The sequence below is a fragment of the Empidonax traillii genome, unplaced genomic scaffold, assembly GCF_003031625.1.
Source record: "Empidonax traillii isolate 1590-97213 ecotype Southwest subspecies unplaced genomic scaffold, ASM303162v1 scaffold299:size639221, whole genome shotgun sequence".
Taxonomy (NCBI): Eukaryota; Metazoa; Chordata; class Aves; order Passeriformes; family Tyrannidae; genus Empidonax; species Empidonax traillii.
This window is the reverse complement of record NW_020955492.1, coordinates 223,510-246,643: the sequence shown is the minus strand read 5'-3', so window position 1 is coordinate 246,643 and position 23,134 is coordinate 223,510. Positions and strand designations below refer to the sequence as shown.

The 23,134-nt window shown below is 45.0% G+C and overlaps 1 protein-coding gene across 2 annotated transcripts in view; it reads right to left on the bottom strand.

Moving 5' to 3' along the window:
• Positions 1 to 3,200: 3,200 nt before the first annotated feature.
• Positions 3,201 to 23,134, bottom strand: part of PPP1R16B (protein phosphatase 1 regulatory subunit 16B) — a 58,759-nt gene continuing 38,825 nt past the window's right edge. For both annotated transcript variants that reach the window (XM_027890843.1, XM_027890844.1), the window contains exons 3-11: positions 13,185 to 13,255; positions 11,073 to 11,218; positions 9,729 to 9,832; positions 9,275 to 9,399; positions 7,349 to 7,474; positions 6,901 to 6,976; positions 6,373 to 6,502; positions 5,067 to 5,235; positions 3,201 to 4,505 (exon numbers count right to left, since the gene is read on the bottom strand). In XM_027890843.1, coding sequence (XP_027746644.1) covers positions 3,984 to 4,505; positions 5,067 to 5,235; positions 6,373 to 6,502; positions 6,901 to 6,976; positions 7,349 to 7,474; positions 9,275 to 9,399; positions 9,729 to 9,832; positions 11,073 to 11,218; positions 13,185 to 13,255 — 1,469 coding nt within the window. In that variant the 3' untranslated portion in view covers positions 3,201 to 3,983. The remainder of the gene's footprint in view (positions 4,506 to 5,066; positions 5,236 to 6,372; positions 6,503 to 6,900; positions 6,977 to 7,348; positions 7,475 to 9,274; positions 9,400 to 9,728; positions 9,833 to 11,072; positions 11,219 to 13,184; positions 13,256 to 23,134) is intronic.

Sequence of the window (23,134 nt, the reverse complement as noted above, 5' to 3'; positions counted from 1 at the left end):
GAAAAACAACCAGGGACAGTGTTCTGTCATACCAGCCACAGGCAAAACAGAACAAAAGAAGTAAATATTAGCTGTATTCGGTAGTAAGAGGTGAGACCTTGCTGCTATGAGCATGTTCTGGATTCTGCCTGTAGAGAACTAATACAAAGTAGTCAACATGATTTGTTAAAGTAGGTTGAAGACCCTGTGCATTTCCTTTCTGTGTATTCAGGAAGAGAGAAGTGGCGATCACAAGAGAAACTGAAAGAGCAAATAATAATGTTAAAATCTGGCACGTTCTGAACTTTTATCCCCTTGCAAACAGTCTAAAGTTAAAGAACAACACTGTGTAGTCACCACAAACCTTTCAGAGATGGGTTACCTTTAGCAAGTATTATAAGGCACAGAAATACCCAGGTGTAGGGAGAACACCTTCCAGCAGACAGACAGCAGTTCATCCACGGCTCACTGGAGAGCAGTGCTATTGCTTTCTTGGTCTGGACAGTCCCTTTTCTATGGGATTGCTGATCTAGTTTCAGCAGAGAAGATCTGGGTAATCAGAGCTCCAAGACTGAAGCAAAAGGACACTACACAGAAATTGTAATGCCATTTGGGAGCTCGTAAGTGATTTCAACCCCATGAAATAAGACTCTGCTCAATAAACTCCAGAAGTCATTGCCTCCACTGAATATTGCACCAAGTCATTATTGCTGTTTCCCTGATATGCTCTTCTCCTTCCCTACCAGGAGTTCCTCGTCCACATGGTTCTTCAACCACGTCTGCAAGATGGCACAGAATCACAACAGCTAGAGTCAGTTCTTCCTGAAAGTGGGAAGATTTTAAGATTCAGGAGCACCAAAGAAGTGAGACTAAGTGGGCTGAAATCGCATTACTTGGTATGTGAAATACAAATCCAGGTCTGATGTCAAACAGATCCCAGGAATGGAACTTAAGCCCTTATGTAATATTTCAGTGCTGTGACTTTCTTGGCTGACAGAGACATTATTTTGAAAGACACCTTTTTTCCATATCAAAAGTGTCTTTCAACACAGAACGTAAAGCTGCTCTCAGCAACCAGTTTGTTTGTTAGAAACAGTATGATTTCAGCACACAGGAAGATGTGGTGAGCAAAAGGGTTATTCTTGTGGAGCTCTGCTTGCAACAGACCCATCAATACATTCATGTTAAATCTTTGCACAATCTGAACAACTAAAACCGTTGGGTTACTGCCCTTTAAAACATACAGATATCAAACCCCACTGTTGTTATAACATTGCTAAATATTACAGTAAAAGGCCTTATTCCTAGAGTGAAATACCAATGGAAGCAAAAGAGCTGTTACTGGTTTCCCACAGTTTTAATGCTTTAGCAACTCTCAGTGAAAGCGAGAGTTAAACTATTTCACACTATTGCATTCAACACTCTCCTTTTCATTTCCTTGGAGTTAGGTAGGATTCAATACAGTTGATAGCACAGAATTGCTCTGAGAAGGAAAAGGGCCCAACTCCTCCTTCACTGGGAGGGAAGGCAAATCTGGGCCCAAAGTTTTGCACCATTTACAACCCAGTGGAGAGCGGCACCAAAATTTGTTACAGTGAATTCAAAAGTCTCATTAGGATGGATGTGGAAAGACAAACCTCACCACTGCGGGAGAAGAGAGGCACCCGAAAGATCATCTCCCCTATGTTCCATAATAACCAGGCCACACCTGGTGTTATCACAGAAGAATTTACTCAGGGTAACCAGAAGACCTGCTATTAAGCACACACAGATGCAGGAAAGTCTCTCCAGTTACCAAATCATCCTCTTTCTACTAGAGAATGACTTTTAAAATCCCTTAATCTTAAAGTCAAGTACAAGAAGTATTTTCCAGTCTCATATTTAGCATATGTATTTCAATAATGGAGGAAGCCCAACTTCACTGAATGCTTCAAACCCTGCCTTTAACAGAACTGAAGTTTTAAATGAATTGGGTCAGCTGCTGCCATATTCTAGTTTGTTCCTAAGATTGGTGAGGAAAGAAAGAGTAAACTATGAGTCTGGTAATGACCTCACAGGTCCAGAAGTGTTTCCTGCAAGGTGTGCCTGTGGTGGTGACACACAGCCACCGCTGCTGCCCCAAGAAGCCCAGAGCCCTGTATTGTAATATATCCAGCCCCAGCAATGGGCTAGATTTGATGGGAGCAGAAGGTAGCACTTAACAGTCACTGGCAGCCTAAGTCAAATCTTTATAGCCTAGAAAAAAGTTAAGGCTGTGAGGATTCCCAAAGAGGGAATGTACATGTGAAGGATAATATTGATGTCTAACAGCCACCAGATAAAAAGATGGGTGGAAGCTGCATTTGCTGTTGCCTGGGTGAAGCACAGCTAGATGAGCTGGATTTAATCCACTGATAGCTTACGGAGACACAAACAGGTTTATATCTTCAGAGTCTGGAATTTAAGCTGCCCAAGAAGACGAGTATTCATGCAGACAAATAGTTACATGTGCAACAGCCCCTCTGTGCAGAAAAGAGGTTGAAGATTTACAGTTACTGCTGTAGATACAACTGAACTTTGGCCAGTTCCTCAGAGCTGTGTCCCATGGGGCACTCTCCTCTCACCTCCCCCAGGTACACAAAGCCTGAACTTGCTGAGAAGCCCATCCTAGTGTTTCTCAGGTGGTCTCTCAGAGCTCACACGGACTGCACCAAAAGACAGTGCTGTGTGCCAGCAGCTTCACAGCAGATAGGCTTTGCTTAGCACTGCATGGTGCAAGGCAACTCCTTCAGACACAGAGGCATCTAAACATTCTGCTGACAGCTGCTAACCACTGCTGACGACTTCAACGTGGGAGCTGGAAAACAGAGCAAAAAAATCTCCTGTCCTGCTGCAACACTGAACTACCATAGCAATGGTTTATCTGTTATTTATGAGCCAAACACTAGAGGTTAATGCAAGTGTCATCACATCTATGGGATTAGAAATGCTTTCATGGCGTTTCTACATTAGTGTTGACAAGCCTTTCCTCCTCACCCCTCCTGAGCCCTGCAGTTCTGGAAATCCAGAAAAAAATCAGATTGCAAAGCATACTGCCCCTAGTATCTGTGTTGAGCATATAGAGTAAACAAACAGAATCAATTGGAAAGTGAGATCAAAAAAAGTCTTTTCAGTTTTAACAAATTAAGAGTCTAAATAGTACAAATAAGTTGTTTTTTTTTTTAATTACTTATCCCAATATAGACCTTTGCCAGTATTTTACTGCAGTAAAATTCTATTGCCAGGGCCCCTTATTGCAACATCAGTTTTAAAGCCTACTCAGTGAAGCCTGTTCCAGGAAAAGTTCTGCTTCAAACCTGAAGGCAGCCTGCAGTGACGAGCTGACACGAGCAGAACAGGACCCAGCCAGTGCACAGTTCCTGATGGTGAGCTGTCACTGCATGGAGATAATGCCTTGCAAACTTCCTAAGTGCAGCATCTACGCTTCCTTGTTGCTCAGGCCCAGAAAAGTGCTGGATCCAGCTGGATGCAAAACAGTTCTGTCCACTCTTGCAAACCCTATGTGGGGGTTGACCTCCCCTCCAAGGTATGTGCATCACCCAAGGGTGAAAATGCAGGTCTGAACTGTCACCTTCCAGCCGTTGGATGACTTGCAGCAAGAGGCTCAGATGCAAAGATTTTAATCCAGATCCTTTCTGTGTTCCAAGGCATCTAATGACTTTCCAAGGATGGGGAGGCAGTGCATGATACCTTCTTCCCCAGGGAGCAAGATGAGGGAGACTCTTTTTACATTATATTGATGTTCATCCCTTCCTCTCCTAAAAGCCTTGCTCCACCTGCATTACTCATTCAGCTGTAATGTAAGTAATTGGCAGGGTAAAGTACAATTCAGGATGAACAAGGCTGCCACAGTCAGGATGTCCACAGCTAAATTCTCCCTTTGGAATGCAAACAACCTGGCAGCTGAGATAGATCCAACCAGCCCACCCACACCTTGTTTTCTCTGGGGCCAGACACAGACAAGACTAGGAAATTCTGCAGCAGCCATGCACCTTCTCTTCCATTTCCTCCATGGGAGCTTTGAATTTCAAGAGGGGCGGATCCCCACTGGACACTGTGTAATACACTGAGGTCCCATTTGAGCTGTAGGGAGAAGTCCTGGATTCGATTAAGTGCGACTTGGCCTCACCCATGTTCTCAGCAACTCCTGCCATGCCACTGCTGAAGTGGGTGCTGAGGAAAGGATGCTGGAGGAGTTTGGCTGCAGCCCGCTGCCTCTTCAGTTCTGAGAGCGTTTGGTGGTTGTGCTCCTTGTAGGTGCCCCAGAACTGCTGGGTGTCAGGGAGCCCAGGGCTGCCGTAGGGCAGCACGTGGCCTGGGTTACTGTTGGGGTCAGCGTGCATGCTCCAAATGTCCCCGTTGGAAAAGGTGTACTGGTAAGGGCTGGCAGATGCCATGAGTCCATTCTGCAGTGGGATCTCAGAGTCACACTGGGTGCTTTTGTTTGCTAACTCCGGAAGGAGGGAGGAATTCTCCAGCACTGAGTTCTGGAACAAGAAGACATGAAAGAAGAGCATCTTCCACTGTCCCCCATAGCAGGGTTTATCCCTGTAACAACTTTGTAAGCCTACTTCCATTCAGCCTTCTGACCAGTCAGGTACTGCAGCACAAGCACTGAATTCACCCACTAACGGGACCCTATAATGCTGTGAACCCTAACCAGGTACATAGAACATTTAAGTCAGAAGGACTCTCAAAAAAATACTAAATAGATAAGATAATATGATAGTAACTGAATTGAAAACAAGTATCTGCAAAGCAACTTTACAATTCTTTTGTGATTACCACTTTTAGATGTAAAGAGAAATACACACACTGTATTTTCAGAATCTCTGGTTCATTGGGACCTTATATCAAAACTATTTATGCAGCTCTAAATCCAAAACAGTCTTCCCCCTAGAGAGGGTTATCCCAGTTTATGCCAAATGAGAATTAGGATGAAGTCTACAAATTCTGTAGCCACCTTCAACCCCAGGGCATCCACTGCTACTGAACCTGCACTACCAGCCCCCCTCAGTGACTCCCATAACAGAGAAGAGATTCCTTACAGGGTCTGTATTCTCCTGGTCAGAACGAGTCTCCCCAATTTCTCCAACGAGACCCGAGTTTCTTCCTTCTTCTGCTGCCCCCAGCTGCTGCCAAACAATGGCCTCTTTCTCACACTCCTTCCTGTAAAGGTTTGTTCTGTCCGAAAGGCTGGCCCTCCTTACCACCTTCCTGTGGGACAGGGACAAAGGGCATAAAAGCTGTGAGCAGAACATAACAATTCCTCTTACCCCATAATCCTTTTCACCTCCACCTCACACTTCACAGCCTCTCTGTAGGAGAATTAGAAACCTTTTGGGTTGATGCAGGAGTGGACCAGCTGATGGGAATCTGAGGAGTTTCAAGGACTAAGTGTTTTGAGAACTGGACATGTGGAAGAAGGAAGAAAAACAGCACCTGCGATGGGAGGCTGAGTTGAACCTGCCAGGAGGCATGTGAATAGAAGTGTTGTAGTTAGATTTAGAAGGAAAAGAATTTAGAAAATAAGATATGTTAGCTAGCCAATAATAATCGTGTGAACAGTGTGTGTTTTGTGTGTGTGACCAATAATAGGTTAAGTAGTCAAATATGTGGTAGTTATTGAATTGTATGAAAGTAAGTGTAATTTCCAATAAAGATGAAGTTTCCAAAACATCATATTGGTGTGTGTGAAGTTTCCATTGGGTCTCGCACGTGACTACACTTCTCCCTCTAGAATGGAACATGAATTTAGCTTCCTTGCACTCACACAAAGCAAAGGCATTAGTCTGGATATTAAAGGTGTGAGGAACTTTAAGGAGTTTTAAAGTAGCACTGCAGATCTGCTTTAGAACTCATACAGCTGAATGAATAGATCTACTCAGCAACCAGTGGAGTAAAAATATAGAGGAATGGCCCACGGGCTGTTTAGGGAGTTTTGTGGTCTGCAGGACTGCTTTGGTGTCTAGTAAATGTTTTATAAAGACCTGTGCAAGCGGTGTCTGGTATCTTGGCCAAGCCATTTTATTATTGAGAAGGTCAAGTTAATCCACTTGAAGCACTGATTGTCCAACACCGATCCCAGTGGTTTAACAGGGTAAATTCTCACCACTTGGTCCTCTGCTCAGAACAGTTATTAAACCACAACAGTGCAAAGCCATTTACCCCCCAAGAAATAGCCTCTCTTTCTAGTAAAGCAGTCACATTTCAAGGGACCTCTGCTTTGAGCAACCAAAGTCAGCTTCTGCCTCTCAGATGTTGTTCAGAAAGGACAGATGGGGTTCTGCACAACCACCCCTGGGTGGCCAAGCCAACACACACTGGGTGACCTGCAGGAAGAGCACAACTCACCCCCGGCTGCCCGTGCTGGAGGTCCTTCGACTCAGGGAGGATTTATGCCTCATCTGAGACTTCATGATCACATCGTGTTTGTGTTTCAACTCCAGAAGCAATACTTTGAATTCCTCCTCTTCACACAGATCTACGGCACACACAGACCAAGCCCTTAATGAGACAGTTCCCATGCGGCACCATTGACACCATGTTACTAACTGTGTCTTCCTACTTAATATACCCATGGTCTTACAGTTGTCCTCAGAAAGGAGACTCCCAAGCACAGGTACAGAGGGATAACATGAGTGGAAACACACAGAAGAAGGGCTTGGTGCTTGAGAAATGCCTTCTTCCTTGTTTTTATGAGCAGGAAGAAACATCTTGAGAAGCAGTAAAGCAGGAGCTTCAAAACTTCAATCCCACTTAAAGTAACTGAAACTTCGATTCTAAAGAAACTTAAGAAGTTACGTTAATTCTTCCGAAGGCACCATGTGAAGACTCCAGCCATTTCTTAGGCATTTCTTTTTTTAAGCTTAGTAAACTCACCTATTGGCATCTCATCCAAAGATGTTCTGGCACTCAAACTAGCCCCATGGGACACAAGTAACTCAGCCATCTGCATCTAGAGAATGGAAAGCGAGAAAGTCAAGTTCATAGAGCTATTTTAGGCAATTTAAGCTTTCCTTCCCAAAGCTGAAAAGTTGGAATAAGATCAGAAGCAATGGCATGCGTGCTCAACTTGCCTCAAATTATTCTGGTATGTGTATGTTCTTAAACAATGTTCCTACCATTCACCTGCACAGACATACTCAGACATACTCCATCTGAACTTTCTCAGCAACAAGTTCTTTTTGGAAACCAAAGGACCTCCTCAGATGCTGTCCAGAGAGCCCAGCCTCAGTACAGACTTCTCCCATTTTCAGAGTACTACACAATTTGTCCAGACAGAAAGAAATGTCACCCTCATACATGATGTTTTCAGAGAAATCATTACCTGTCCCCAGAAAGCAGCAGCATGAAGAGGTTCCCAGCCGTCCCAGTCTTTAACGTCCAGGCTTGCCCCCTGGTCAAGAAGGACTTCAGCTGCATGCAGATAACCATTGGCTGCAGCTATATGCAGCTAGGAGATAAGGAACAGAGCATGAACCACCTGCAAGGATCATGGATGGCTTTATAGACCAAGTTTCAGCAGATTTTCTTAAATAATGTTTGAGCCTAGAGATGAACATGCACCACATTTCACATTTGGCAGATGCTACCAGATCAAAAGCAGGTTGTTCCTATTGCTAAAACTCAGTATTACCTGCACGTAATTCTGTTTGGAGAGGAAACTGCTCAATATTTCTTAAAATAACTTACCTATATGGGTTAGAAAAATAATGTTTTCACATTTTAAATCAAGAGCTCTTAAATGCTTCCCAATCTGCAGGGGAACAGCACAATCAAAATGCAAGCCTGCAATGGAGAACATTATCCATACACTGCGCATTTCTCATGCCAGGAGAATGTCTCCTCTTTCCCACTGAAGTGCTGTGGATGTGATTTCTTTGATCAAATTTACAGCCTGCTTTAGTCAGAACTCTCTCCATGTGACTGCACTTCCACTCATGACACTATTTTCACCACTTGAAAATAAAAACCATTTTAAACCTTGGCTACTTGTAGTTAAGGGAATATGATTTTTCAGATATTGGCTTCCAACTACAGCCACCACTTTGGAGACATCAATAACAGTCTCCTTTAGTCCCCCAACTTAATGTTTCTGAAGATTTTCATATTTGCAGTCTGCTGTTGCATGTCTGAGCGAAACACTGACCTATGCACTGGTCTGAAGGGATTAACTGCACCCAAAGATCCTCCTATTTCAACTGTGTTGAAGAGGAGAATTAAAGCTTATTTTCAAAAAATTTCCATGTGGTTTCCACCACAAAAAGTTAAACTCTCATCTGGAATAAATTCTGATGCTTTCTGGCAACTCAATAATTTCTACATAAATTTTATGTCACTCAGTCATACCTTCTAGAGGTCACATGAATTAGCAGGGAATCACTTGGGGCTGATACAAACGGGGAAGCCTAGGAGTCTGATTAAATTTATGTATATAATCCTTGTTAAAGGGAAAAAGGTGTTGAAAAAATAAGCTGCAATAAAAGCTTCAGTCATCCAAGGTTATCTTGGAAGGAGCCTGCCCTCCTCTTACGCTTCTGGTATATGCTAAAGGTGACATTTAGATTAAAAAAACTGAATGCTGTGGCTTAGTCATCAAACAAATGAACCAAGTGCCTGTATATCAGTTATGTCTGGACCCAAGCATTAAATGACCACGGTTGTATGAAACTCTCAACACATATGACCTCATTACTGAATTTCCCCTAAGCTGGGACTGCTGTAAGCAATGATTTAAGAAACATATTTGCGGGTGAAAAGGAAGGAAACAGGACTGGGATTGTTCAGCCTTCTCGGTACCTGTCCAGTCAAATCAGATGGCAGCTTGCTTTGTGCTCTACACTTGTCCTGGGTCCTCTCCTCTGCCAGGGGCAGATGCCATCCTACCTGGGCAAACACAGCAGCCATTGACTCCTTGTGAGCCAGATGCTATGCAAAGCAGAAAGGAGGCAGAAGGTCTTCAGAGTTCCCAACACCAGATCCTGCTCCCATGAAAACCAGAGGACTCTCATGCCTCTTCTATGGGAGTCTGATCAATCTACAAGACTAGTGAGAAACAAGAGGTCACTAGGAGGTCTTTCAGTCCCAGTTCCCTGGAGGTCAGCAGATGTTTATGTTCTGCAACTCCTCACTGTGGGATTTCTCCTCTCAGTGACTTGTACATGTTGATTTTGTATAACTCCTGCCCCAGGGCAGATTTCATAACCTCTGGGCTGAATGAAGGCAAAACTAAAGCTGCTGCAGTTTCACTCACCAGCGTAGCACCTTGGGCATCAGTTCTGTTCAGGTCTTGTCCAGTCGCAAGTATGTCATGAATGTCACAGATCATGACCTGCTCTGGAGCAGCACGCATCTCATTGATCCTTTCCTGTGTAATCCCTGTTAAAATTCCAGTTAGAGGAGAGTTGAAAAGGGTTTTTGTCTCCACTTGTTGAGTATAATCAGACATGATCCTGGCTGATAAGACCTCACACCCTTTTCAGAGGATATGTAGCTGAGGGGACCTGCCTGCTGTCCTTCACCCTCATGATGTTTAGGAATCTGAGTAACTAGACTCTGAGTCTAGTTCCAAGAGTCAGGTTCCAAGAAATGATGCCAGGAGCAGCTCTCTGCTTTTCTCCAGAGGCCAGTCAAGAGCTGATAAACAAGGTAATTTTTAGTACCACATTGACCCAGTTTTGTATTTTACGTGAACTCAATCTCCTTACCTTGATAGGCCATACAAGTCTCAATGACATCCAAAGTTGGCTCATCTTCACAGAGGTCATACGGCATGTTGCCATCTGCATTTACTGCCAACAGGTCTGCTCCACTGCAAGAGAAAACCCAGTTACATGAGAAAAGACCTCAGACATCCTAGAGCAGGCAGTGCCAAACGCTGGGATAAATGCTTAGGGAAAACTAACTAGAGCTTAATAGTTGCCCAAATGCCACCAAGATACATACGAGATAAGAAAGATTTGAAGCAAAGCCAAGGAGCTATGAATGGCGAAGATTAATTCCAGAAGTGGATGAAAGGCAGCACACTACACCTCCTTCATGGGTCAGTAATGACTGTGTTGTTCCACATCTGCTCCATTTTTATTCCCCCATACAAAAATTTCCTAACCCAAGTGGGAACATCCTCCAAGAGGTGTCCAACCACATCCTCTTCTCTCCTTCACTGTACAGCCAAAGAAGGGCCAAATTTTCAACACTCATCTCGCAGATGACAGGATCACAGGGAGAAGTCTCCCTACCCGAGGGAGAAGCAGCAGACGTTGCCGTGCAAGGCAGCAAGTTAACACTTCCAAAGCACTCTCACTCTGGGAAATGGAGGATAGGGCTCCATACAGAGCCAGAACTACCTGTTCCAGGTAGGATTCACAGCAGGTGATCATCAAATGGTACAGCTCAAAACACACCTGGCTTCTTCCACCTTGCTGGTAAGTCTAGAAAAGACTTGAGATTTAGGGCAAACACTTGAGCTTTAGGGCCTTGGTGAGATCAAGTGGAAGGTCCAGTGTAAGCACCTGTGTCACCACTGGGGAACCAATGCACTACAGGAAGCAAACTGGTTATTAATTAAGACCCAGTAAGACAGGTCACAAAGTTCACCCAGGTATTTGAATTATACAAACACACTGCTGCCCTCCTACAGCAGTGTCTCTTGGACTGGGGCTGAAAGATCTGAAGTGGTGTTTAAGGGCTTGAAGAGGTGGACCCTTGCTGGCTGCTCCTATTTCTACCCACCCAGCGACCATGGTTCCACAAGCACATACAGACACACCAAAATACAGGTAAAATGCAGCAAATTTTGGCCCAGTCTCCAGAAAATTCATGAAACTCAGCCAAGCCACTTAGGGTTTTATTCTGTCTCCTCAGCCTTTCTGCTCTTCCTCCTCCACCCCCTTCTCCCCCAAGCAGGAAGGAGTCCCATGAATAGCCTGAAAGCAGAGAATAATCACCACCGCTGCAATCTTGCAAGGTACTGAACAGTCTTGGTTTCCATCCACAAGAAGCTGTGGGTAGAATCAGATCTGCAGAGAGGACAGAGACAAAAAGCCACCTACTGCTGGATGAGGATCTTCACCAGGTTGATATGACCACATGTAGCTGCTGCATGCAGTGGAGTCCACAGCTCATTGTCCTTGGCATTGACATTGGCCCCATGGTTGAGGAGAAGTTTGACTATGTCTTCATAGTTGTCTATGCAGCACTGGTGAGGAAGAGATACAGACAGATTGGGTTTTTTAGACTTTGGGAAGATGAGGGCTTATACCTGCTCAGATGTGAAATAATAAAGAGTACCTGGATGTGGAGACCTAATTTATCCTGCACTGTTTGGCAATAAGCAACTCCAACAGAGTTAAACAGCAGTGGGTCAGAAAGGCACCATGCAGAACACCTACACTAGGCAGAGCAGAGGTCACTGGTGTCTTAAAGGGCCTTCTGGTGTGGGGGCAGAACCAGCAGGAAATAACAGCAAATATGCTCACAGCTTCTATTCCACCAGGTCTTCCATATTCAAGAGAAAACATAAGAGAAATTCAATGTAACCAGTTTAACCACATACCAAGGGATGAGCTGACAAGCTGACATTCCCTTTTCTTAGGGAAAATCCCACACACTGGCATGTGATTAGTAAAAGTCTTCTCAGCAGTTCACCGCTACCTACCACAGTTATCTGCAGACGTGCAAATTGGATTCCTAGAATTATGAGCTACTTCACAGGGCACCTTCCATTTCCTGAAAAAGATCAGCATCCTCCCTGCATTTACAGCATAGTCCCAGAGGCAGCCTGCAAGAAAAGCCTCAACCTCTTTCCTTTGGAGAAGGTGGAATTTGCTCTTTGATCCACCTTGTACTCACATCTTGACATGAATGTGCATGTGATCAAGACACTAAAATAAGATTCATTCTTGTGGAAGAAGCCTGTTTGTGGTCTGTGTGTTACTGCTGACCCACACAGGAGACTCACAGCTCAGCACACAGTACGGGTCACTAATGGGGCTGAATTCCAATCCACAACAAGCATTTTAGCAACTGAGTGACAAGAATCCTTTATGTATTTCTATTTCTGTTCACTATTTGTACATGGAAGTGAGATTATAATCGTTCCTGTCACACAGCCAAGTTACCACAGAAGTGTAATTGAGCCCTTCACTGGAAGCCACTGGTAATGGGCAACACTATTCACTTAGGGGTTTCTCTCTGTTCAGGGATACAATTAATTCTACGGGATGCAAAGCTCCCACCTCAACTACCAAATGCACCTTTACAATAACCGATCCTTCAGTGGGCAAGATGGGATTCTCCATGGCTTCAGTACCTAGCTGGTAGTACCTATCAAAGAGGCTGTCAGCATGTCTCTATGTGCAGGATAACATCTCTTTGGAGAGGTGCTGCTGGTAGTGGCAGGGACCTTTTCTTCTTGTTGGAGCCAGTTTGCATTTCTAAACAAACACCCAATCCAGCTTTGAAGAGAGCAGGCAACTTGCAAAAGAATCCAAAATCCCAAGTCAGCGGGAGCATTTACAGCAGGCACTAGTGGTGACAAACCCCTGAGTGTCTGTTCCACCCTCGGAGTGCATGTGACAACCGCACCACTGTTGTTCACCACAGTGGAGGTGGCAGCTGCCAGGCACGGCCAGTCCCACGGGCCTTGGGAAGAATAGAAGAACCCTTATGGGATCAGCACAGAGGCTTCGAGGAAGGACACAGACTTACACATCGCTACTGCAAATCTGTATTTTACTGGTGAAGTCCGTGAGCCTGCAGTGAGCAGCACCAGACTCTTCAAGCGCCCTGTGCATCATTTATTTAAACCACCTTCAAAACTCGTGGATTGACAAGGTCTCTAAACTTCAGTTAACATGCTTTAAGAGTTTACAGTCCACTTCTACAAAGATTAAAGGGTGAGAGAAATGTTGTTCACATCTGAAGTCTAGCCCCAATTCCCGAGCTCTTCTTACCACTGAACAAAGCAAAGAGAAGGGTTTGATCTCAGTTTGCTCCCCAAGAAACTGGATTACAAGCATTACATAGTGAAGTTTCGCTGCTTTAACCGAGCAAAAAAATTAAATGCAGGAGGTCTTTCAGTTTAAGCTGGCCAGGTCTGCTCAGAGGGCAGCAGGAAGCCCGATGGTGCGGAGCAGCAGGGAGCTGTGATGCTCACACCTCACCTGATGCAGGGCAGTTAATCCATCCTCATTGCACAGGTCAGGGCTGATGTTGCTCTTCAGCAAGTAACACACTGTAAGGGAAGGACAGAGAAGAGTCAGAGCAGTAATCCTAACACACCTTTTGCTCTCAGCCAGCCCTGGCCAGTTCAAAACACCATCAGGATGTTCCAGTGGGGGCAGAGTTGCAGGAGATAAAGCCCAACACTGGCCTGTCACCACAGTGCCAGTGAGGCAAGAGCATTCTTGGATTTATCCAGCAGAGAGCATCAGCATACAATTTTCCCCCAACTTCTTTCCATAGGAGACCGTGAATACATCTATCATTTTCATACAGTAGTGCTGAAACAATCTCCATTTTTACCTTGTGCTTTGCAATGTCTGAGTGCAACCTCTGCACCCTGCAGCCCAGAAGAGCTCAAAGGAAGTGGGGATTCTGGGGTCATGAGTTACAGCTGTAGGAGAGATCCCTCTCACTGTGAGAGGGATGAGGTCTTGCCTCAAGAAGCTATCTATCCATGCTGACAAACCAAATACATTCAGGACTGCGTCACATCTAAATACACCACAGTTGCTTTGGACACTTCACCTGAGCTGTTGGGTGTTCAGAGAAAGCTTCCCAGAGGCTTTATTTTTTAATTGCTGCTTTGGGGGGAAAGCATAGTATTTACTCCATTAAAATGCAAATTTCTGAAACACATGAAAAGTTGTTAGCCCTTAGGTGAAAAATAAAGTTTGCTCTGAGGTACAGATCTTGCACAGGGCAATAGCAACAAGGCTGGCAGAGGATATAAATTAATTGAAACACCAGAAACTCTTCAAATTCAACACTGCTGATAGACCTTGATCCATGCCCATCTTTTGCTGTTTACTTGCTCATTCCCTGCGTTTTCTCCAGAGAATTCACTATCTAATGCTTTTCCTACCTCAAATGTCACTGACAGCACAAGCCAGAGGTTCATAATCATGTCTCTAGGGCCAGAGTACCAACAGATATTCATGTCACATCTTATTTGATGGCAGGGATGCAAGCACTGAGTGAAACCAGAGCTGCAAAATAAGGAATAACTGACAGAGCTAAAAGGGCATTAACCATCCCCAGAGCTGGCAATCAAAACCTCTGCAGCCTCTGATCCCTGTCCCACTGTCAGAGGGAGCTCTTTCCCCACATATCCACAGGGAAACCCAATTGCAGGGTTGCCCCTGGGGACAGAGCACTTCTGGCATCCAAAACAGAACATGAAAAACACACCCACAATGACATCAGTGTTGATTTATGAAGCTTTGTTTAAAAGATCTGAAAAAAAACACACTTGGAAGAAAGGCAAAATTAAACCAAAGTAAAATTTTGATTGGAAGCCACTGATCTAACATTGTCAAAAAGGAAGGCAAGACTGGAAAGTGAAATAAAACTTGAAAACACAGAGTTGTTTTACCCAAGTCAAAATGAATGGTCAGATTTACATTTGCTGAGAATAATTTCAAAGCATTGACATCTGCTTGATGAAACTGATGCAGAAAAAACAGATTACAGCAAAAACAAAAGTCATCCACCACCATGGTGAGTCCAAAGCCTCTGGGTTTTTTACAGCTCAAAGGCCAGTGCAGGAAGCCCACACCTACGCTTGCCTCAACTCCCCCAACACTTGTGTGCTTAACAGCAATAAGAGTTCTGAACCCCAGACAATACATCCAATTCAGTGATTCTGCTTCTACTGTTTGTGGTCAGCCTTGAGCTCTTGCTCTCCTAATCCAAGCCGAGTGATAAGTGAGTCATTCACCAGTGGGTCTGGTTGTCTCTTATTTACCTTGAATGCTCTGCCATTAAGGTTTTAATTCAATCTCAGTCAGCTAAGTGCCACTGTGTACTAATGACATGCAGCTCCATAATCATGTTTTGTCTGATTATAGAGATTGGGATAAGTAGATGCTGGCAGATTAACCTTATAAGTGCTTTCTCTCCATAGGAAAAAGTAGTAGCATAAATCCCAGTTTGTTACAGAGTATGGAGTTTTGTGTTGAAGGCACTGTGATCATGGCTTGACAGAGCTTGTGAGAGGCCCTGAAGGGTTAAGACTCAGAGAAATATTTATCTTACCCTAAAGCAGCCTTGAATTCTTCACTAACCCCTGCAGCAGCACTTACATTCCCAGTGCACCTTCCCTTGGCTCATGTCTGCCCTTGGGACAGGTCCACCATATTTCCCAGTATCTCCCAACACACTAAAGACCAGAGAAGATCACAGAAAAAGTCAAATAATGAAGCTAGGTATGAATGCAGTAACAATGAGTGCAGAAAAATATGGTATGAAGAAAAGATTAGACTCCTTCACAACTAGTCTTAAGTTGGAGTTTGCATCCCAGTGTTCAGCAGGGGAGCACAGGGCTGGGCAGCAACAAGTCCTGGCTCTTTTCTCTGAAATCAGAGTAATGCTGCCTTCAGTATTCCTCATGCTCCAGACAAGAAATCCCAACAGCTAGGCAGAACTCCAAGAACTGTGATTTCCTATTACATATGCCCCCTTTTACAACTGAGGGCATTTACCCAGTGTCCCATCAAGCTCATAGCACAACACAGCCCCCACTCCTACCCACCACCCCAGCGGCAGGGCAAGGGGTGGCAAAGAGCAGCTTCATCACCCTCTGTTCCCTGTGGGCTGCAGAGGGACATGGAGGGAGGACATGGACACCTTCCCCATAGCCACTACCCAGGAACAGGCCCCCCAAGGGGCCAGGAAGAACAAATCTTCCTTTCTGATAAACTTCAGGAGAAACGTGCATTTGTGGGGTTTCTAGTGCCTTAGGAATAGGGAAGGGGGGGCACAAATGCGACGCTTTGCAGTGCTGGAAGCTGGACCCCCCTGTCCAGAGCTGCGGCACTGCCACTGACCCACTGAACACACTGAACAGTGGCTGCTGAACATACAACTCAAGTGATAGGGACCCCAGCAGGCAAAGTGCTTCTCCTCGAGCACTGCTGGTGCCACACATCTCAGTGCAAAGCCTAACGCCTTCTCCCCACCCTCCAGGCACTGCCGATGCCGTACAGGTAGGAAGCAAATGCTTCAGCTCCCAAGGATGTGGATTAATCACTCAGCACCAGCTGATCACCTTCTGTCAGCTTCCACTTGTGGAAGGACAATCCCCCCATATGCCCACGGTATAGCTTGGAAACAGGTCCTCTGCCAGCTCCTCTCTGAGCCCAGGCCCCCCTGAGCCCGACAGAACAAGCTTTTACAGGTCCCATCATTGTGCTCAGCAGCAGCAGCGTCAGCCTCCACTTTAACACCATGATTAACTTCTTAGAGAGCTCACTGCTGAAAATGCTGAGCTCCAGCAAATCTGTCCTTGTTTTCATGTAGGTAGGGACAGGTGGGAGCATGGATATACTTCATCAAGTGTCAAGCACAAGTTGTGGGAAGCAATTTCAAGCGCGTAGCAAATGAAGGAATGAAAATTATTACAATGGGAGCTGGGTGAAGAAATTGTTATGAATAATTCACTGCAAATTATATTAACTGAACAATCACTCAAATGTATTTTCCATCATTCGGCTTGCTCTGTCTATAATTGAACCTCTTTACATGCCAAGATGGTGTACATCCATCTTCAATTTATATTTTATCATTCACATCTGTGCTGTGTTAAATGAAAAATGCTCCCACAACAGCTGTGAAAATACAGCCTCGGTTTTAAGTCGCACTCCATCACATGTCCTATGGGAGCCTCGGAAAGATTCTCCTCCCCAAACACAGCAAACCCACTTCTCAAGAGCTCCCTCTCTTCCCAGGCATGTCCAAACCTCACTTATTTTCCCCAAAAATTAGAAAGCAAGGGAAAGGCAAAAACAGTACTGCAAATGCCCTAGGGAAAATTCAGTGTGAATCATCTCTCCCACCTGAAGAGATATTACAGCACTATCATTTTTCATCAGTGTTACTTCCCACTGAGTTTACACTAGAACAGCTTTTCCAGAAAAGTTCCTAAACAAGGTAAAGACTTTTTCATGGAGAAAAAGAGCCTTTGTTAACGCAGTCCCCGCTAAGTCAATAAGCAACACCATAAAATACTGGATACTGCTACACTCCCATCTATACCCAGTGCTTGCACACCTCAAGTATTAATAACTCATATGAGAAAAACCAACTGGAACTGCTATGGATACCAAGGAGGAGGAAAAAAAACAACCAACAGATACCTTCCTGAAAGAAGGTCCTGATTCCCCCAAATATATATAGTGACAAATTGTTCATACTGGCAAGCAGGCTCTGTGTTCCAAGTTTACATACACACACAGGCCATTAGGTTTATCTCAATCCTTCGCATTCAACAATTTCTTTTGAAAATAATTTAAGCTCTTCTAGTTTACTTTCTGATGAACTAGGCTCTTTAAGGCTACCTTTAAAAGCTCTTATTCCACTGAGGTCTCTAGGGCAGTAGAATATTTCCTGTATATTTATACCCAATTTCACTGAATAAAATGACGTTTCTCTTGGGTTAAGACACAGACTTTTACACATTGGTGTAAGTCACTTCCCCACAAATGTAGCTTTGGTCAAAGACCCAGCGTGGCAGAAGAAACTCCTCTCAGCATTACTTGTGAGATACCAGTGGTGTCTGTGCCACGCAGGAGAGTTGGTAAAAGTCTGGAAAAACTGATCCCATCCTGCCAGGCACGTCAGGATGGGCTCAGCTGCTCAGCTACTTCCAAGCTGCATGTTTACTGCTGTGGTTTTGCAGGGATATTTATTGCACAGGAGAAACAATGCCAGGAAAACAGCACTGAAGCTGTAAGCGCCCTGCCAGCAAAGCATCCAGCTTCCTAGCATGGCATACTATGATATTCACATTTTACAGCATATCTAAACCCTAAGCAGTAACAGGATAAACTTACTCAGCCTTATCCTCCACTCCCTGCAGTGTACAACTGATAGCCTATACTGGTCCACTGATAAAGACTGCAGCTCCCTAAAGCTTTCTGAAAGACAAAAATCCCCATAGAAAACACAATGCCACACTCAGGCAGCTTCAAACATGTAGTACACCTAAAAATAAATATGGTCCAGTTTGCCTGCTGAGCCAGTGACCGAGACATCCCATCATGACTGATCACAGAGCTGTCTCAGGAAAGTTCAAAGCCTGTTAAACACTTCCCACCTAGTTTACAGCTGGACACACACATTACTTCTAATACAGCCACAAAATCTGGGAGGTTTGGAAGGAGGCCAACGGAGCCACATCTGCTTTGTGCCATCCTCACACGGGCAGGGACACTGCATGCAGCTACACTGAACCGAAGTGCTGCTTCTCTCAAGGAAAATCTATTACTGACTTTGATACTTCTTGCTTAAGAGGGCACAGCCCTCCTCACCCCGAGGAGCCTGTTCCACACAGCAGGCTCCTCCTGCAGAGCTGGGGGCCTGGCTTGTTACAAGTTTTAGTCTGATAGCAAGTGAGAGTTGTCAACAAATCAAACATATCTAACAGATAGGGTACAATTCTTTCTCCCCTCCTCTGTGTCCATTTATGCTTTCTGCTTTGACCCTTACCCACCACTGTAGCACCAGAGCACCGAGAGGAATGCCAGAGGGACAGCCTCCTACAGCTGTGTCTTGGATGGACGGGCACAGCCTGGCCCCCTTCTGCATCCCACATTTTGCTTGTTCTGCATCTACAGGACTTCAAGCTCTGATGCACTTAGTGCTAGTGATGCTAAAGCACCTTTCTTTAAAGGCTGCCATCCACCTGGAATTACTTGGATAAGTGTGCAAGTTACCCATCTGCAGCCAGCAGCAGAAATAAAGCCAAATTAATTTCAATAGGGAAAATAAAAATTAGAGGATGCTGCCATCTAGCAAACCTTTCTTAAGATATAGTGTCATGTTCAAAAGTATTCTCATCCCCTCCTCCTGTCAGGCTAACAGTGAAACTGGTCCACGCTGGAGATATTGAACACATAACTAGCAAAACTAAAGTCAGAGATTACTTCCTTGGTTTCCCATTTCTCATCTGTTATTGGAAGAATAAATAAATCATTTTGGCATGGTTTTTAAACAGATGATGGGCTTTGAAAGGGATGAGTGTTTTATATAAACATGGGGCTCAGCTGCCTTCTGAGTGTGGGCATGGGGCCAGGAAAGCAGATTCCACAATATCCCTGCCACAGTGACACCTGAGCTGCCAAAGAGATTCTTCCCTCTTTAAGAGGCATTTTTGAGTAGGTATTTGAACAGTGCTGATTTAAAGAGTATTAAAAAGAAACCCTAAAAAGAAACAATATTATATCAGACTTAAGGAGGCACGTACCAAGGAGAGAGAGGCCAATTTTCCCAAGGATGGCTGAGAAGCTCTGGCAAGAGGCAGAGCAATCCTGGCTTTTAGGGTGTGATGGTGCACAGAGGGAATTGTCCCACTGTGGTTGGAGCCACACGAGTCAGTGGCCTGTGCAGGGAACACCAACACAAAGTGAGGGATGAGGAACACATCTCATTTCTCTTCATGTTTCGGGCTTAGATGAATGGTGCCTACAGAGCCAATAACTCAGCTAGGACCTCCTGTTCACCTACTACAGTTAGATCCAGCTTTCTTCCTACAAAAAACTCTTCTTGGAAGTCATGACAACACATGCAAATCCATTCAGACAACACATCAAAGCCTTTTATCTGAGCAGCACAGAGGATCCCACTTACATACCTGTTCAGAAATAACTTTTGATGTATTGGACCGAAATCTACCTACTGAGACATGCAGCAGGCAGCACCTGTTGATGTCTGTACTAAGTTTATTAGAAAATAAATCTTTCAGGGTACCAAAAAGGAAATGCACCAAAAAAAATCAATCGGTTTTAATAGAAATGACAGCCTAAAAAGTGTTTAGATAAAAGGGTGCAGTGGTGTCAGAAGAGAAACTTTTGCAGCTGTTTTGAGTCCATGAAGAGCTTCCCCAGCTACATTAGCACAATAGCATAACAAGTGATCAGAGGAGCAGAACTGCAACGCCCCCCAAACTCCACACAGAGCCAGCCTGCCAGTATTTGCAAGAGGATACTCTAATATGCTCTGTGTAGCAGGAAATAGTTCATATTGCCATTTGAAAGCATTATTAGGTTCCAGAGTCAACAGCCTCTGCCTCAGCTCATATTTCAGGTATCCTATGGCCTCAGCTAAGCAGCTGTATGGTGACCTGAACCACATGAATGTTTTTAAGAGTCTCAATTATAAAACAGGAAACTTTCTATTTAGAGTAACGGAAGAGCGGTTTTGGTGGAGGGGAAATACATATCTGCTCTTCAAGCTGCCCTGAGTTAATACTGAACAATTTCCCCCAGGGACAGCTGGCTTACCACATCCCAGGAGCTCAATGCCAAACCAGGCTCATTCCCCTCCTCTACTCCTCATTCTGCCCCTCTTTAGAGACTCTTGTTCTCTGCTGTGCAATTCTAACCTTGCCCAGGTCTTTAGAAAGGCACCATCTGCTCTGGCTGTTTCACTGCCTTCTCCACTCTGATCCTGATCAGCACTGTTTAGGTTTTTCCCCCTTCCACTTTCTCTCCCTTTAGCATAGAATGAGTACATTGGGAATGAAGATCTTTAAGATGTGTAGATCCACATCACACCCTTAGGTCTGCTCCCATGGATTGCTGCATTCATGGAATGGGGTGCCACATAGCCAATGACTGAATGCCTGAGCAAGGCAGAAGCACAGTGTGTAGGGACATGCTCCAAGTGCAGCCCCCTCAAACCCAGCCCTGTGTGCCATGGTCACAGCAGCAGCTGCTGCCAGCCCAGATGTGTCTCACACCATCACTGACACGGAAACCACAGGGGAAGCACCAGGACTTAACAAGTAATCTGCTAAAACATCACCCTCTGCTCTACAGCACCATTTCTTACTGGAAATGCTGCGTTGTTACGCAGTGTTGGAAGGGAAATGTCTATAAAAGCAGAAAGTCACTCCTCTCCCCCTTTTTTTTTTTTGTCAGATAATGAGAAAATACGGTTTCACTCTAAAAAGCAAACACCACAGAAAAAATTTTCATGCAAGTTTGGCAGTAACCTGAACTTTACCAGAGAAGCACTGGTGATTCTTAGCAACCCTTCTGCTTTTGCAACCTGTAATTATTCAGCAGCAAATTTTACACAATTCAGAGATCTGAATTTCAATAGCACCTTTCATCCAGAGATCTCCCAAAGTGCTGCTGCCATTAATGGAGTGAGTTCCAGGCTGTCTCCTGGGATTTTACAATCAATTTTGGCCTCATTTCACATCTCAGCCCAATTTAGACCAAGGCTCTGGAGGCTCAGGGACCTTTCTTTGCCAAAGTCACAGTGACAGTCCGTGACACTGCCCTCGAGTCCCAGGTCCCAGCTCTGTGGTTTAAGCACAAGAAAGCTCTACCCTCCCCTGTCTTCTCTGTTGTTCAGCCAAGAATTGGACAAAGCAGCTGAAGCCTAAGCACTAACAGCTCTGAAACCACCAGGCCCCATGGGGAACCCTGTATTTCCAGTTTAGTTATTGTGTCCAGGGGTATTTTGAAAAGAGAAGCCGAAGCCATGGCTGGGCAGCAGGTCTCAGCTAGCATCACTCCCTTGGAAAGGTCTCCATTTGGCTCAGACCCGTGTGCTGACCCCACTGGGGACCTGGGCTGGGGGAGAAGAGCAAGGTACAAGAGGTGGGGGAGGCAAGGTGGGTAAGCAAGATCACCCAGAGTGCTTGGAGTGTAGCAGTAAGGCTTCATTTAAAAAGGATCAGGAAGTATGCCATCACCAAAGTGGAGAATGAAGAACATTTGGTCTCCAGGCCTACATTTGACAACTGTCCCTGATCTTCACCAGCAGCCTAGCCAGCACAACCTCTTTATCTCCCCTGTCACAAGCCCAAGTCCCAGAAGTTTGTAGTTTTTCAAGGCTGATCAAATCTCATTATTCCCCCAGAGTTTCCAATGACTTACCTTTCAAGCCTAATTTCAGTACTTGTCAAACATGGACAAACCACACAGTCCACAACTTCTTTTTTCTATTAACAAAGCAGTGCATTCAAATTGCTCTACAGGTCAAACACCTCCAATCCCAAAGTAATCCCCAAAAGTCCAGCATTTCCCCTGTGCAGCTGCTGCCTTGGGGCAACCATGACAGCACAACAGGGTGCAGAGACAGCAGGCAGCTGTCACAAGCCACAGAGCAACTGCATCAAGTCCCACAGCCAGTGGCACTGTCCCTTGGAGGGACCTGGCCTTGGGGGCACAGGTGATCCTTGTACGGCCACATCCCAAGCAGGGACATCTCCCAGAAACACCTGTGCATCCCACTGCTCCAAGCTGCAAACTTTTCTGTAACAACCAAGTGGATTAGAGAGCCACAGGGATTCTGAGGTCAGCAACGATAAGGTTGAGTGCCTGTGGGTCAGAATCAGGGGGAAGACCAACAAGGCCGACATCATCATAGGTGTCTGTTACAGACCGCCCTACCAGGATGATGAAGGGGATGAATTATTCTACAAGCAGCTGGTGGACGTCTCAAAATCGTCAGCCCTTGTCCTTGTGGGTGACTTTAACCTGCCAGATATATGCTGGGAGCTCAATACTGCAGAGAAGAGGCAGTCTAAGAGGTTCCTGGAGTGTATAGAGGACAATTTCCTTCATCAACTGGTAAATGAACCTACCAGGGGTAAGGACCCGCTAGACCTGCTGTTTACAAACAGAGAGGGGCTGGTGGGAGACGTAGTGGTTGAAGGCCGCCTGGGAAATAGTGACCACGAAATAATAGAATTTTCAATACTTTGAGATTCCAGGCGAGCCAACAATAAAACCTCGACGCTGGACTTCCGGAGGGCAGATTTTGACCTATTCAGAAGTCTAGTCCAGAGCATACCCTGGGAAACAACCCTTAAAAACAAGGGGGTTCAGGAGGGATGGATGTGCTTCAAGCAGGAAGTTTTGAGAGCACAGGAACAGGC